The sequence below is a fragment of the Anomaloglossus baeobatrachus genome, chromosome 2, assembly GCF_048569485.1.
Source record: "Anomaloglossus baeobatrachus isolate aAnoBae1 chromosome 2, aAnoBae1.hap1, whole genome shotgun sequence".
In the NCBI taxonomy this organism is placed as follows: Eukaryota; Metazoa; Chordata; class Amphibia; order Anura; family Aromobatidae; genus Anomaloglossus; species Anomaloglossus baeobatrachus.
In genome coordinates this window covers 26,011,431-26,028,266 of record NC_134354.1, presented here as the reverse complement: position 1 = coordinate 26,028,266, position 16,836 = coordinate 26,011,431, and the positions used below count along the sequence as shown (strand labels likewise).

The 16,836-nt window shown below is 51.4% G+C and overlaps 1 protein-coding gene across 1 annotated transcript in view; it reads right to left on the bottom strand.

Annotated features, from left to right (window-relative positions):
- The window catches only part of LOC142285535 (uncharacterized), a 72,186-nt gene that overhangs the window by 12,099 nt on the left and 43,251 nt on the right, over positions 1–16,836 (bottom strand). Inside the window, exon 6 of the mRNA XM_075333278.1 lies at positions 10,179–10,511. Within this exon, the coding sequence (XP_075189393.1) occupies positions 10,179–10,511 (333 nt within the window). The remainder of the gene's footprint in view (positions 1–10,178; positions 10,512–16,836) is intronic.

Below are 16,836 nucleotides of genomic sequence, written 5' to 3'. Positions count from 1 at the left end.
CTATGGCGGGCACCGCTTCGCGCGCTTTTCTTGGACAAGGGGGCGGGGCTTCTCTTCGCGCCCTTTATTCTTGCACGCCCCCCTTCTTCCCGCTCTCAGCAGCGCTAATGGCGGCGGTTTCTCAATAAAGTACACAGTCTGTCACACGGTTCTTCAGGCGCACAGTACCCGGTTAGACCGGGCACGAAATCCTGTTCGTGACGCCAAAATTGACTCGCCCACCCCAGGGCTATGGGACACTCGGTGCCGGGCCGGACTAGTCCGGTGGTAGTCAGTGGTGGCTGGGCCCGGCTCCGTGGCCCTGGTGTGTGTCAGTAGAATAAGTGGCTTAAGTTAAAGTTTGTGTTCGTGACGCCACCTGTGGTATGCGGCTAATAAGCCGCCGCTGCTGTGTGAGGCCTCCGGGATGATATTATGGCAGCAATGGTAGTACTGCTCCCCACAGGTGGAGCAATGCCCGGGGCACAGTTGGTGCTTGTAAATGTCTATGCAGATGAAATAACTGAGGCAACTTCAGAGGTGCAGTTCAAGTTCTTTTACTCACAGTTCTTGTCAGGGCAGGCAGAACCCTTGGACTGCTGGGACCACTGTCAGGGACCTCCGTCTTCTGGGTGATTCAGAGTGTGAAATCCGGTACCCTCTCTCTTAGTGTCTCTTTCTCTGCTGTCTTCACTAGCCTTGCCTTAGTTAGATGGACTTGGCTTGGCCTCCATTACAGCCTCCAGGCTGGGGGGTCACCTGTCGGCTGATTACCCCTTTTCTGGTGGTCTGCTCTGGGTTCTGGCCCTGGGAGCTTGCAATTCCCTGGGCCTCGGTTTTTACTGTCTGGAGACTGTCTTTTCGCTCCTCCAGTTTCTAGGGACCGTCCCCTGTCGCAGCTAATCACTCCACCGATGTCACTGTGGAACAGGCCACCGCAGCCTGCAGCTACTCGTAGCGCCTCTGGGCCCTCGGCTTCGGTACCCAACAAGGACTGCTCGTGGTACCTACAGGACTACCCGCGGCCCTGCGACCCTTTCTTTCTTCTTTCTTTCTTTCTTTCTTTCTCCTTGCCTGCCTCCAGCAGGCCCCCTCCTCCCTCCTTGCTCTCGTTCTTCTCCTCCAACTACATGCTGCTTCTCTCCCTCCCTGAGGTAAACTGAAACTAACTTGACCTTCCTTTCTCTATCTGCTCTCTGGTCTCCTCCCACCTCCCCAGTTGCTAAGCTACCACCCTATGGGAGCAGGGATGGGTCTTACAGCCCCTCTCAGCATGCAGCATGGGAGGGTTGCCTGCCACTTTCCCTGGTCCTGTGTGTCCCTAGCAATGGGTGTAGTGTGGATTTACCAGGGGACCGGAGTTCACTCTCTTCCTCTCCCAGAATGGGGCATCACACCGCTGATGGGGTGCAATGACCTGTGGCGGCGGAAGCCTCAGGGGCGCCACACATACACTGCCCGGAACCGAGTACCCCATATCCCTGGGTGTTATATTCACCTTTTCCGTTTTTTTCTTCTGGCCCAGACAGACATGACAACTTCTTCCAGCCACAACTCGTCTACAGGGATTACAACAAAGATACATTTGACTCCTCACACTTCCGGCACCGAACCCCATCTAATCCCAACCTGCACAAACCCCTCATCCTGCCGTCACCCCAATACTGAGCCACTGCTGGCGTATGTGTCCCTATTACTGCACCTGCTGTGTGGCACAAAAACCGTGCTCCTCTTACTGCCACACATATTAATGCCACCGCTATACCCCCACAAGGTAATAATGCCTCCACTGTACCCCCCACATATTAATGACACCACTGTCCCCTTTACATGGTAATAATTCCTCCTTTGTGCTCTGTAGATGATTAAATTGCCCCTAGAAAATATTAATGCCCTGTGTAAGTGCCCTAGAAAAGTGTCTACATTTTGCTGCTACAAAGTAATAATGCCTGTGACAGTCATGATACCCTGAGTGCTCCTATAACAATAATGGTTTTTAAGTGTCCACTTAACAGTTAATAATGTCCCCCCATGTACACACAGTATGAAGCCCCTATACCTCCCCTATGCACAGTATAATGTTCCCATAGCTCCTCCTATACACAGTATAATACCTCTACACCTCTCCTATACACAGTCTGATACCTCTACACCTCCCTATACACAGTATGATAACTCTACACCTCTCCTATACACAGTCTGATACCTCTACACCTCCCTATGCACAGTATGATGCCTCTACACCTCCCTATACACTGTATGATACCTCTACACCTCCCCTATACACAGTCTGATACCTCTACACCTTCCCTATACACAGTATGATAACTCTACACCTCCCCTATACACAGTATACCTCTACACCTCCCCTATGCACAGTATGATACCTGTACACCTTCCCTATACACAGTATGATAACTCTACACCTCCCTATACACAGTATGATAACTCTACACCTCCCTATGCACAGTATGATACCTCTACACCTCCCCTATACACAGTCTGATACCTCTACACCTCCCTATACACAGTATGATAACTCTACACCTCCCTATACACAGTATGATACCTGTACACCTCCCTATGCACAGTATGATACCTCTACACCTTCCCTATGCACAGTATGATACCTCTACACCTCCCTATACACAGTCTGATACCTCTACACCTCCCTATACACAGTCTGATACCTCTACACCTCCCTATACACAGTCTGATACCTCTACACCTCCCTATACACAGTCTGATACCTCTACACCTCCCTATGCACAGTATGATACCTCTACACCTCTCCTATACACAGTCTGATACCTCTACACCTCCCTATACACAGTATGATAACTCTACACCTCCCTATACACAGTATGATACCTCTACACCCCCCTATACACAGTCTGATACCTCTACACCTTCCCTATACACAGTATGATACCTCTACACCCCCCTATACACAGTCTGATACCTCTACACCTTCACTATACACAGTCTGATACCTCTACACCTTCACTATACACAGTCTGATACCTCTACACCTTCACTATACACAGTCTGATACCTCTACACCTTCACTATACACAGTCTGATACCTCTACACCTTCACTATACACAGTATGATACCTCTACACCTCCCGTATACACAGTATGATACCTCTACACCTCCCTATACACAGTATGATACCTGTACACCTCCCTATGCACAGTATGATACCTCTACACCTCCCCTATACACAGTCTGATACCTCTACACCTTCCCTATACACAGTATGATAACTCTACACCTCCCCTATACACAGTCTGATACCTCTACACCTCCCCCATACACAGTATGATACCTCTACACCTCCCCTATACACAGTATGATACCTCTACACCTCCCCTATACACAGTATGATACCTGTACACCTTCCCTATACACAGTATGATACCTCTACACCCCCTATACACAGTCTGATGCCTCTACACCTCCCCTATACACAGTATGATACCTCTACACCTCCCCTATACACAGTATGATACCTCTACACCTCCCCTATACACAGTATGATACCTGTACACCTCCCCTATACACAGTATGATACCTCTACACCTCCCCTATACACAGTATGATGCCTCTACACCTCCCCTATACACAGTATGATACCTCTACACCCCCTATACACAGTATGATACCTCTACACCTCCCCTATACACAGTATGATACCTCTACACCTCCCCTATACACAGTATGATGCCTCTACACCTCCCCTATACACAGTATGATACCTCTACACCTCCCCTATACACAGTATGATACCTCTACACCTCCCCTATACACAGTATGATACCTCTACACCTCCCTATGCACAGTCTGATACCTTTACACCTCCCTATACACAGTATGATGTTCCCATAGCTACTCCTATACACCATATGATAACTCTACACCTCCCCTATAGACAGTATGATGGACCCACAGCTTCCTCAAAACAATGGTCCACACACTGTATAATGGCCACCACAGTAGCCGAGACACTGATTAATTGTCCCCACAGCAGCCCCCACATTGTATAATGGCTTCAATAGTAGCCCCCCACACTTTATGAGCACCCCCAAAGTTGTCCCAACAGTATATGATAGCCCCCCACATTAGCTCCCACACTGTATAAAGACCGCTACATTAGCTCCCACACTGTATAAGTGCCCTCCACACCATCGGCATAACTAGAGTCTGATGGACCCCAATGCAACATTGACATGTTTATGTCACATGTTCGGGCCCTAGCAGCTTTCTAAATCCTATAAAGACATGTGTTGCTCCCCCTTCATTATGTAGTAATATCCCTCATCCTGGTGTATAAAGGATGCTCCCATCCTGGTGTATATGGACCCCCAGTCTGGTATATGAGCCCCCAGCCTGGGTCTCATCCTGGTATATATGGGCCCTCAGCCTGATGTACATGGGCCTCCAGCCTGGGCTCTGTGCTGGTATAAATGGGCCTCCAGGTGGTATAGATGGGCTCCCAGCCTGTACCCCATGCTGGTATATAAGAGCCCTCAGCCTTGGTATATATGTCCCCTGTTCTTAATTTAAAAAAAAAAAAAAATCATATACTCACCTGATCCTGCAGGTCTTGATTGGTGCAGCACAGGCAGGAGATCATGTGTACAAGACATCAGAGACCCGGCACTTTGTGAAGACGCCACCACGCTGGAACTTTGATGTCCTGCATTTGTCGCGGGCGGGGAGGATGCCGTCACTGCTGCGCACTCGCTAACGCTCGGGTCCGGCGCTGCTGCGATGGCTGCTCGGTGGCTCGAGCGGTGGGCCGGATCCGGGGACTCGAGCGGCGCTCCTCGCCCGTGAGTGAAAAGGGTGGTTGGTTTGGGGGATTTAGTCCGTGACGCCACCCACGGGTCGTGGTGAAGATGGGCACCACCGCTGCTGGTGACGGGGATCCCGGGAGCGATGGTAGGGAGCAGCTGGGATGTTGTTTTCCCCCTCTGTAGGTAGGGGTCGGTGGAGGCAGGGTTGGCGAGGTGCAGGGTTGCAGGGACAGCGCGGCGCGGTGCCGGATGGTGCGGGTGTACTCACTCAGCAAGAAAGGTACAAAGTCCTCGGTAAACCAAACGGCTGGATGGACGGGTCCCACAGCCGGCTGCAGTGTTTCTCCCCGGACAAGTGATGGCGGCTGTCTTTCCCTGCACCTTGATGTTCTCCTTCTGACTACTATGGATTCCCAACGGTAGTTCGCTCCCCGGTGTATGGGTCCCGGAGGAGCCCGTTTGCCCGCAGGCGCTGGCCCTTGGGTCTCTAGCCTTAGGCGGTAGCTGTATACCCTCACGGTGTGAGCTGTTGCCTTCAATCGGGACTTTTGCTTTTGTGAAACCCCTGGGGTTCCAGTCACATTCGGATCTGACTATTGACGGCGACTCCAAGCCTGGTCGGGGTCCGATGGCCCTGCCTGTGTGTGCTGGCTTCACTTCGCTCCCCGGTCGGTACCGGCGGGCCGTCGCCCGTCCCCGGTCCTACGGTTCCGCGTTGCTCCACCACTCCTGCAGACGGCCACCACCGTCTGCCAACCTTGCTGTCAGTTCCTGGGCCACAAACCCAGACACCCAAGTGTTTCCTCCTCTCACTTCAACCTCCTAAACTGCTCTGTCACTTTTCCCGCCTCCAGGCCTGTGAACTCCTCGGTGGGTGGGGCCAACCGCTTGGCTCCTCCCCACCTGGTGTGGACATCAGACACTGGAGGGCGGCAACAAGGATTTTTGTTTGGCTGGTGTCCCTGTCTAATGGGGGGTGGGGGGTGTTTGTATGTTATCTGTGACGACCTGGCCAGGGTGCCACATTTCCCCTTGGTGAAATGCAGACCATCCGCGGGCTGCCCGTCCATCACCGATTTTATTTTTCTTTTCAAAAACTGTAAAATATAAATAACATGTAAACATTTTCAAACATAAGCATTTTTGTTAGGACACTTGAACGTTGCACATATATAAAACATTTTTAATAATAACAGACGGACGGACGGACGGATGTCTTCCGCTTTCCCACCCAAGCAACCTAGCCCCGATGCTGCCCCTAAGAAGTGGGCAGCACCCCTTGACCCCAGTCCAGGTTCAGGCTGCCCGAGCGGGAACGGGTACAGTAACTCGCACCCGGCTGTCACTTCAGGGAACCCCATGTCCTTGGGGGACCCCTGACCCCCGGAGGATGGCCACCGGTCCTGGTGGTGGCCGGGCCCCAGCCTGCTCTGCTGCGGGCCCTTCCTCCGATCTGCCTTTCCGGAGGCGGCACCGACGGAAAATCACCCCTCAACTTATTTACAAGCCCACAAGTTCGTGGGTGGCCTGCCAGTTCTCGGCCATCTCCATGAGTAGTCTCTCATGCAGGTTGTAGACACATAAAGTCCCTCCAGGGACAACTTGCCGGCAACGGCCGGAATAATCACACAGATAATCAGATGAAGGTTCACGGTTCATTAGAGTCAATCAATCAAACTGCTGAGGGTCCCAACGGGGGACAACTGCTTGCAACGGCGAACCGCTGCCATTACTGCTCACTTCCGTACTCCTTCAGGTGAAGAAGCACGGGTTCCAGCCCCTCCATCGCACAGCAGGCGCGACGAGGAAGAGCTGCCCGGTATCCATTATTTCCACTCCGAGGGATGTAAGTGGCCTCCATGTCATACAGGCCAAAGACTCCCTCCTCCTCCGAGACAGGCTCCATGTCAGCCCCCGAGCCGCTGTCATCTGACTCCAGGGAACTACTGGTGGGACTTGGCAGGCCGGTAACGGTTTCCAGCTGAGCCCAGACTCGTGGCTCCTCAGTGGCAAGTAACCCGTCATTGGCTGGGGTATGGAGGTCTGCTATCGGTTCTTCTACGTTACCCGCTCCTGCGATTGATGGGCTGGATTCCTCTCGGGCCTCCGAGCCCTGGCGGGGCAACACGGACTCTGCCACCTCCATCGGGGACGGTGATCTGGGTGGGGTTGTATGGGCGGTCAGCGCAGGTGATGGGTCGGGCCCTGCTGGGGCCAGGGGTAGACCGGATCCTTCAGCCGCAACGGCCGGTCCTCTAGGGACACAAGGGTGTGGGTCTCTCACCAGCTCCTCTAGCATGGTCTCTATTTCATGCGCCCGCACGACCGCGGCCAGCTCTTCCATCTCAACGGTCTAGCGATCAAGCAGGTCCCGTACTTGGACCCGGTTACGGCAGCACAACAGCATCACTTTGGTGTTCAGCCAAGCCGCCGTCCCGGGGGCAGGCTCCGGAGATTCAGGCCTCTCTGATGGTGCGGACATGTTGCAAGCTGCTTCCAGGAACCGGTCATGTTTGCAGAGTCCTGGCGTCCCCGCTTTTATAGCCTCGGCTACATCAGGCAGACACACTCTCGCGCCCCCTTGGTACTCTTCAGCACTCCCGTTTGTTGGGGGCGGGGATTCGCTTTCGCGCCTTCCCGGCTCGGAGAAGATGCTCGAGCGGGAGATTTTCGCGCCAAGATGGCGGCACTTCAAAATTTTTGGCCGGACGCCGCCGGCGGAGATCACAAGGCGCACTTCTACTGGTAAGTAGAGGGGTTCAATCCTGTTCGTGACGCCAAGTTGTCATGGGCGGGGAGGACGCCGTCGCTGCTGCGCTCTTGATAACGCTCGGGTCCGGCGCTGCTGCGATGGCTACTTGGTGGCTCGAGCGGTGGGCCGGATCCGGGGACTCAAGCGGCGCTCCTCGCCCGTGAGTGAAAGGGGTGGTTGGTTTGGGGGATTTAGTCCGTGACGCCACCCACGGGTCGTGGTGAAGATGGGCACCACCGCTGCTGGTGAAGGGGATCCTGGGAGCAATGGTAGGGAGCAGCTGGGATGTTGTTTTCCCTCTCCGTGGGTAGGGGTCGGTGGTCCCGGGGCCCGGTGATGTGACGGGGAGGCAGGGTTGGCGAGGTGCAGGGTTGCAGGGACAGCGCGGCGCGGTGCCGGATGGTGCGGGTGTACTCACTCAGCAAGAAAGGTACAAATTCCTCGGTAAACCAAACGGCTGGATGGACGGGTCCCACAGCCGGCTGCAGTGTCTCTCCCCGGACAGGTGATGGCGGCTGTCTTTCCCTGCACCTTGATGTTCTCCTTCTGACTACTATGGATTCCCCACGGTAGTCCGCTCCCCGGTGTATGGGTACCGGAGGAGCCTGTTTGCCCGCAGGCGCTGGCCCTTGGGTCTCTAACCTTAGGCGGTAGCTGTATACCCTCACGTTGTGTGCTCTTGCCTTTAATCGGGACTTTTGCTGTTGTGAAACCCCTGGGGTTCCAGTCACATTCGGATCTGACTATTGACGGCGGCTCCAAGCCTGGTCGGTGTCCGATGGCCCTGCCTGTCTGTGCTGGCTTCACTTCGCTCCCCGGGCGGTACTGGCGAGCCATCACTCGTCCCCGGTCCTACGGTTCCGCGTTGCTCCACCACTCCTGCAGACGGCCACCACCGTCTGCCTACCTTGCTGTCAGTTCCTGGGCCACAAACCCAGACACCCAAGTGTTTCCTCCTCTCACTTCAACCTCCTAAACTGCTCTGTCACTTTTCCCACCTCCAGGCCTGTGAACTCCTCGGTGGGTGGGGCCAACCGCTTGGCTCCGCTCCACCTGGTGTGGACATCAGACACTGGAAGGAGGCAACAAGGATTTTTGTTTGGCTGGTGTCCCTGTCTAATGGGGGGTGAGGGATGTTTGTATGTTATCTGTGACGACCTGGCCACATGTGCGCTGTCATCAGCAGCAGTGCAGGGAGATAGTTCACCTCTGCGACAGTGCGGAGGAGACACAATGTCGGCATGCTGTGCATGCCGATATAGTTAACGATAGTGCTGCTCGATAGTTCACGTTAGCACTGCTCCGGGTGGAGTGGGCCCCCCAGGAGCACGGGGCCTGGGGCGGCCGCATCCTCTGCCCACCATTAGCTATGCCACTGAAATGAATGCAAGAAGCAATTAGGAGACTGATTTATAAATTTGGAAGTCTGGTAAAATTTTGTACAGAAATTGATTGTGTGGTTGGCATTGACTTATATTTAGCACTAGCTATATTACCCGGCGTTGCCCGGGATAGTATCTAACTATACTTAACTATAGCGAATTAAAATGCATCTGTGTGTCTCTTTCTGAGTGTCTGTCTCTTTTTGTGTGTGTGTCTTTCGATGTGTGACTTTTTCTGTGTATCTCTCTTTCAGTGTGTCTGTGTGTGTTTCTTACTGTGTGTATCTTTTTCTGTTTGTGTGTCTTTCGATGTGTGTCTCTTTGTGTATATTTGCATTCCAGTATGTGTCTCTTTCTGTGCATGTGCCTCTGTGTGTCTCATTCTGTGTGTGTGTATGTGTGTGTGTGTGTCCCTTTCTGTGTGCCTCTTTTTGTGTGTCTCTTTTTCTGTGTGTGTCTTTGGATGTGTGTCTTTCTGTGCATGTGGGATTTTTCTGTGCACCTGTCTCTTTCTGTTTGTGTATCTTTCTGTGTGTGTGTGTGTGTGTGTGTGTGTGTGTGTGTGTCTTTGTGTCTTTCATTCTGTGTCTCTTTCTGTTTCTGTGTCTTTCTGGTGTGTCTTCCAGTATGTGTCTATTTCCGAGTATGTATCTATTTCTGTGTATGTGTCACTTTCTGTGTCCCGCTCTGTGTGTGTCTCTTTTTGTGTGTGTCTGTTTCTGTATGTGTCTCTCGGTGTGTGTCTGTCTTTTTCTGTGTATGTGTCTTTCTGTGTGTCTTTCTGTGTGTGTCTCTTGTTTTTCTCTTTTTGTGTGTCTCTTCTTGTGTGTGTCTCTTTCTGTGTGTTACTCTTTCTGTGCATGTGTCTCTTTCTGTGCATGTGTCTTTTTGTGTGTTTGTGTCTCTTTATGTGTGTGTCTCTTTTTGTATGTGTCTCTGTGTGTCTCTCTCTGTATGTCTCTTTCTCTGTTCATAATAGGAGTCTATAATAACAGATTCATTCCCAGCTTAATTGGTGGGGTTAAATTTTCCCCTCAAAATGTAGTCTATGACGTTCCCTGAGTCAAATGAGGCGGCTGTGCAAAATTGTGTGATTGTAAATGCGACGGTGTGAATTCCTTTAGCGGACATACATACTGTACACATACACACGTACATACACACACACACATACATACTGTACATACAGTCAGCTTTATAGATTAGATATTATCTTTATAAGCCAAAATAATAAAAATGAATCTTTGTGTGACTTCCCGTACCGTAGACTTGTAAGGACGTCTCCGCTGGAGGCAATCCTCCAAGATGGATGTTGAAAAGACATAAGAGCTTTCCCTCATCGCTCACATTGACCCTAGAGAAGGTGAGCAGAGTCGTGTCCATGCCCTCCATAGTCAGGCTGAGGATTCCTCGATATCTTGCATCAATGAATTCTTTAAAAATGTAATTGTAAATTGCAATCAAGGTGTCATTTTTCTGCCACAATACGAATGGGACTTTTCTTCCTGCATAAATGGATGTTTTTCTTCTGACGCATCTCAACGTCAGAGGTTGAAGGAGCCTCACCCTGTGATGTTTTTCCATGAACACCTCACCTGTGGAGACAATTAATTTATTACTTTTTTATATAGCTTACGTAAATAAAGTAAAATAAAATTCAAAGATATAAAACAAAATCTAGATACAGATATATAAAAATGTAAAATGATATTGCATTATGGAAATCACAGGATGGATAGACTTGTCACTGATATGTGTAGCGCCCCTGAGACTGGGTGCTACCGGGTATTGTATTTTATATATGTATTCTTATGTATCTTATAATATCCGTCCAGACAGGCAGAGGTTAACTTGGTAAGTTTTGTTTTTGCTCAAACAGCCTCACACACACTGGCAGGAAGGAGTTAAAAAGCTTGCATGACCCATCTCCTAATGAGCAGGTGCTTCACACAGGCCAGTTCCCATGAGAACCTGAAATAGGGGGGACCTGAATGTGAAGTGCAGAGTAGACTGAGGTTTTAGTCAGAACGCCTTGGGAAAGCAGAGAGAGTGGAAGCACACTTTTGCAGCTCCCCGTGAGGGCTCTCCCTCTCAGGGATGCAGACAGAGGAACCACCATGTCCAGACCGGTTCATACACACTTTCCTTACCTGGGTCTGGGCGAGTGGATGGCTGAGGACCCCTAAGCTGAGAGAGCGGACAGCATCAGTTAGGAGGCTCCAGGTCCATTAGCCGGCAGAGCCCTGGAATGGGAGAGGTGGCTAGCCGGGATGAAGTACAGAGCCCTGCAGCTTCGGGTGGCAGAGTAATGGGTCCCAAGAGTTCCAGTCAGAGGAGGGGACCACCACACGAGCGCAAAGGGGGAGAAGGCACACAGGCTGCTCTGCAGGACTTAACCTCTGCCCTGCCTGGGAACGAACGGAGTCATTGCAGAATATGAAAGAACTGTGAGTAAACAAGATCTGAAACCCGCCACCCAGTGACTCTGACTGTTTTTCGTAAGCCTTGTGATCTGGCGATTCCCAGTTCCAGTTCAAAGACTTCCCAGATGTGCTCGATTGAAACAATTCGGGAGAAGTTGCGAGCCACGGGAGCATAAGCAACGTTCAGCCTGATGTTGTCGTGTTGAGAAACAGCTCTTGGGACAGTTCAATGCTCACTTTTGAAGGCCTCTCCATGGCGTTGCCCATGTGGCCCCAGACCATTTTCTGGTTATCGGTGTGTACAAGACAAATATAGGACTCTTCATTGAAGAGGACAGACCTGCATTGCTGCCTCTATTGCCATCCTGCCCTGCATGATGTTAGTCTTGGAGAGCTGTGGCATGAGGTCAATTGGACACCCGTAGTTGGACATCTGGCTCGTAGACTTATGTCATACAATCACCTTCTGATGGTTCATGTAGACACAGTTTGATGCCTTAAGCGGGCTTTACACACTGCGACATCGGTAGCCAATGCTAACGATGCCGAGCATGATAACACCCGCCCCCGTCGCACATGCGATATGTGGTGATCACTGCCGTAGCGAACATTATCGCTACGGCAGCGTCACACGTACATACCTGCCCTGCGACGTCGCTGTGACCGGCGATCCGCCTCCATTCTAAGGGGGCGGTTCATTCAGCATCACAGTGACGTCACAGAGCGTCACTGAACCGCCGCCCAATAGAAAAAGAGGGGCGGAGATGAGCGGCCGGAACATGCCGCCCACCTCCTTCCTTCCTCCTTTTCCAGTGGACGCAGGTAAGGAGATGTTTGTCGGTCCAACGGCGTCATACACAGCGATGTGTGGTGCCGCAGGAACAACAAACAGCATCGTACCTGTCGCTGTAGCGATATTAAGGAAATGAGCGACGTGACAACGAGCACCGATTTTGACGCTTTTGTGCTCGTTGATCGTCGCTCATTTGCGTTACACGCTGCGATGTCGGTAACGGCGCTGGATGTGCGTCACTAACGATGTCACCCCAACGATATCTCGTTGCCGATGTCGTAACGTGTAAAGCCCGCTTTAGTCTTGAAATGTGATGTCCTATTTCACTTGCAGTACAGAATGGATTCTTAATATCTGATGAGACCATGTGGGTAATGCAATGAAGACATCTTCAAGAAAGAACTTTACACCAGTCCTACTTCTGGGTGACATAATCTAAGGTAGTTGGATCCCTCTAGTCTACCTTTTAGGCACATTAGCAGCTTGGTCTTACATTGATTTGGTAGTGGAACCAGTGGTACTGCCATCCCTCCAAACTGTCCCAGAGCTCTTTTTCAACACGGCAACACCAGTCCTCATGTTGCTCGGGCCAATGTGAAGGTTCTAAACTTCCTACCATGGCTTGCAGCATCTTTGGACTTATTTCCCATCAAGCTCATCTGGGACGTCATTGGTCGGCAATTCAGCATCTTTCACTTTCCATTTGAGAAAAGATTGTGATTGGCTGAAGCCATTACGTGAATATCCCCGAATATACAGCATAACACAACTGCGAGAGCAGAGGAGCGATGCTCCTCAGGGACTTGAGCAGAGGTTTATTTATTTTATAACAATTGTACCCTAGGCCAAATACAATTTAGTAAAACCATAGTGACAAACCCTTAAACGGGACCTGTCAATGAGTTTTTCCCTAATGAGCTGAGGCCACCACCAGTGAGTCCTTATATACAGTATTCTGGAATGCTGTATATAAGAAACCAGGCCACGACGTATAACGTTAAAAACAGTTTTATAATACTCACCTAGGGGGCGATCCGGTCCAATGGGTGTCACTGCTCTGTCCAGTGCCCTCTCTTCTTTGATCGCCGTCCTCCTGCCCAGCCCCGTGTGCATATTCTGTCCTGCGTCATTCACAGAGAGGCCTCCATTGTGCTCCTGCACAGGCGCACTTTGATCTGAGCTGCTGAGGGCAGAGCAAAGTACTGTAATGCACAGGCGTGACAAAAGGTCAAAGACCGACTGCGCATGCACACTAAAGTACTTTGATCTGTCCTCAGCTGGGCAGATCAAATTGCGCATGCGCAGGAGTGCAATGGAGGCTTCAGTGTGAATGACGCAGGAAGATGATCACACAAGATGGAGGAGGCGCCGGACCAAGAGCAGTGATGCCCATCGGACCAGACCGACCCCTAGGTGAGTATTATAAATGTGTTTTTTACATTACACAGAGTGGCCTGGGCTCTTATAAACGAGGGGCTGCTGACAAGTCTTTGGATTTGTGATCTTTTTTTATTTCTATGGTAACGAATGTTACATCACATGAAAGCCTTACGTGTCTAACATATGTTTTCAAAATGTTGTGTTTGTTGCTTATGACAACAGTGTTCTACGCACGCAGGAAAACAAAATGGTGGAGTCTAATGTGATATTCACAGCAACTGAGAGCAGAGGAGGGATAAAATTCTTGTTTTCTAGTTTCTGCAAGGAAAGTCCGCGAAGGATATTCATGGTGATATGTCGCAGACATTGGGGGATCAATGCCCTTCATATTCCACAGTTAAGAACTGGGTTGCCAAATATAAAACGGGCCACTTCAGCACCAATGATGAGGAACGTCCTGGATGACCGAGAGCGAGTGTTGTTCTGGAAATCGTCGATAACATGCACAACCTCATACTGGAGAATAGAGAATTTCAGCTAAAGCAATAGCAGACATCAGGGGATTTCCCGTGAACGTGTTTTTGTCATTATCCATGAACATTTGGACATGAGGAAGTGATCTGCAAAGTGGGTTCCCAAATGTCTGACAACAGATCAGAGAAGCATGCGAGTGAAAACTTCCTTGTCTATTTGTCAGCGTTTCCAGACTGATAATTTCCTGGATCGACTGGTCACTATGGATGAGACCTGGCTTTATTTGTATGACCCTGAAAACAAGGAGCACTCAAGAGTGGAGGCACAGTGGTTCTCCTCGTCCAAAGACGTTCAGGGTGCAAAAATCCGCCACTAAGGTGATGGCGTCTGTGTTCTGGGATAAGGAGGGCGTGCTGCTAGTGGACTACCTTCAAAAGGGTTCCACCATCAATGCAAGTGTGACGCCCGGGACTAGCCAGGTAGTCACAGGTACAACACCGCCCACACCCCCTCCCCTGGATAGTAACATCAGTCAAATTAAAATCCTTGTTGTCCCCTCCAGGGGCTGATGTCCACACCAGTTGGGGTGGAGCCAGGCGGTTGGCCCCACCCACCGAGGAGTTCACAGGCCTGGAGGCGGGAAAAAGCAGTCAGTTTTTAGTTGAGTGTGGAGTTGGAGAGGAACTTCTGGTGTCTGGGATGGAGCCCAGGCACTGTGAGCAAGGTCGGCAGACGGTGGTGGCCATCTGCAGGAGTGGGTGCAGGTCGGTGGAACCGTAGGACCGGGGACGGGCGCTGGCCCGCCGGTACCGAACCGGGGAACAGATCTGTATCCAGCACAAAGGCAGGGCCATTAGACCCCGACCAGGCTAGGAGCCGCCGGCAAAGGTCAAACCCGAGAGTGACCGGAACCCCAGGGGTTCCCTAACAACCAAGTCCCGACAGAAGGCAACCGTCCACACCGTGAGGATAGAAAGCCACCGCCATAGGCTAGAGATCCAAGGGCCAGCGCCTGCGGGCAAAATGGGCTCCCTCGGTACATACACGCCGGGGAGCGGACTACCGTTGGGAAACCATCGCAGTCAGTACAGTTCTACAGTGGGGCAGGGAAAGACAGCCGCCATCAACCTGTTCGGGGAGAGCACAGACTCAGCAGCCGGCTGCGGGACGCGTCCATCCAGCCGTTTGGTTTACCAGTGATTCTGTGAATCTATGCCTGAGTGAGTACAACAGTGCCATCCGACACCGTGCCGCGCTGCCTCCACAACCCTGCACCCCAGCTACCCTGCCTCCCCGTATCATCACCGGGCCCCGGGATCACCAACCCCTACCCACGGAGGGGGAACCAACATCCTAGCTGCTCCCTGCCATCGCTCCCGGGATCCCCGTCACCAGCAGCGGTGGTGCCCATTATCACCACGACCCGTGGGTGGCGTCACGAATGCTGCTCGAGTCCCCGGGTCCGGCCCACCGCTCGAGCCACCGAGCAGCAGCAGCAGAAGCCCTGGACCCGAGCGTAGCGAGCGCGCGGCGCCCCTCCGCCCTCGACACAAGGTATTACATTGAACTTTTGGATTAACTGAAGGCAGCCCTGAAGGCCAAAAGGTGCGGCATGCTGTCCAAAGGAATCTTATTCCTGCAAGACAACGCCTCCGCTCACACTGCACAAGCGACCACGGCAAAACTGGCAGAGCCGGGCTTCCAGCTTGTTGACCACCCACCTTATTCACCAGATCTAGCTCCCTCCGACTATCATCTGTTTCCAAATCTGAAAAACACCTCAAGAGTACCAAATTTCACACCATTTCTGATGCCATGGCTGCTACGGATGCCTGGTTTGAGGTACAACCAAAATCCTTCTTTTTGCTAGGCTTACTGAACTTGGAATACTGATGTAAGAAGTGTGATGTCATCAGTGGAGAGAGTGTGGAATAAATGTAAAGTTTCATCATCCTATCTCGTTTAAGCCAAAGACTTATCAGCAGCCCCTCGTACAGCATTCTATAATGTTGTATATAAGAGCTGGTGACAGGTTCCCTTTAACAGTAGGATAGATCAGACATTGATACCATACAGGTAGAATATCAATTACTTTTACAAAACATATTGTAGCTGCAGTCTTGTAAAAACAGCGCCACTCCTGTGCTTGCTTCCTATCTGGTTTTGCATTTTGCCTCCATTTATATGAATGAGATTGAGCGCAGTACCAGAAATATCCTATGGATAGGAGTGGCGCTGTTCCTGTTAGAGAGCAGCCATCTTATTCTCATCTAATATAACCTTTTAAATCTTCTCCTCTTACTTAAAGAAGTGGTTCACCCTTTATTTATTATTTGCTGGATCGATGATGAGAAACAATCTCAAATACCTTATGTTGGCAATACTGCCTGTGAGAGGCGCTATTGTGGACCTCTGTTCCCCATCGCCTGACTCTCGGGCTCTGTGACCTCAGGGGTCCGGTGATGTCATGTCAAGTTCCTGATCACGTGACCTCACCGCGGCCGGCCCCAGTCTTCCTTAGTCACTGGGCTGTTGGCGGTGTTTCACCGCTCGTCACATCCCAGGGTGTCTCCTGCTTGCAGCGCTTTGCTGTGAGGGAGGAGGAAGCAGGGAGCTGATGGACTGTCACGCTGGGGCTGGCCTGTGCTGAGCGGTGAAACACCGCCCACAGCCAATCACTCACGGAGACTGTGGCCGGCCATGGTGATGTCACGTGATCAGGAAGTTGACGTGACATCACCGGATCCCCGAGGTCACAAAGCCCGGTGGTCAGGCTATGGGAAACAGCGCTCCGCAATAGCACCTCTCACAGGGTTTCTCTACATAATATCGATCTAGCAAATAATAAAT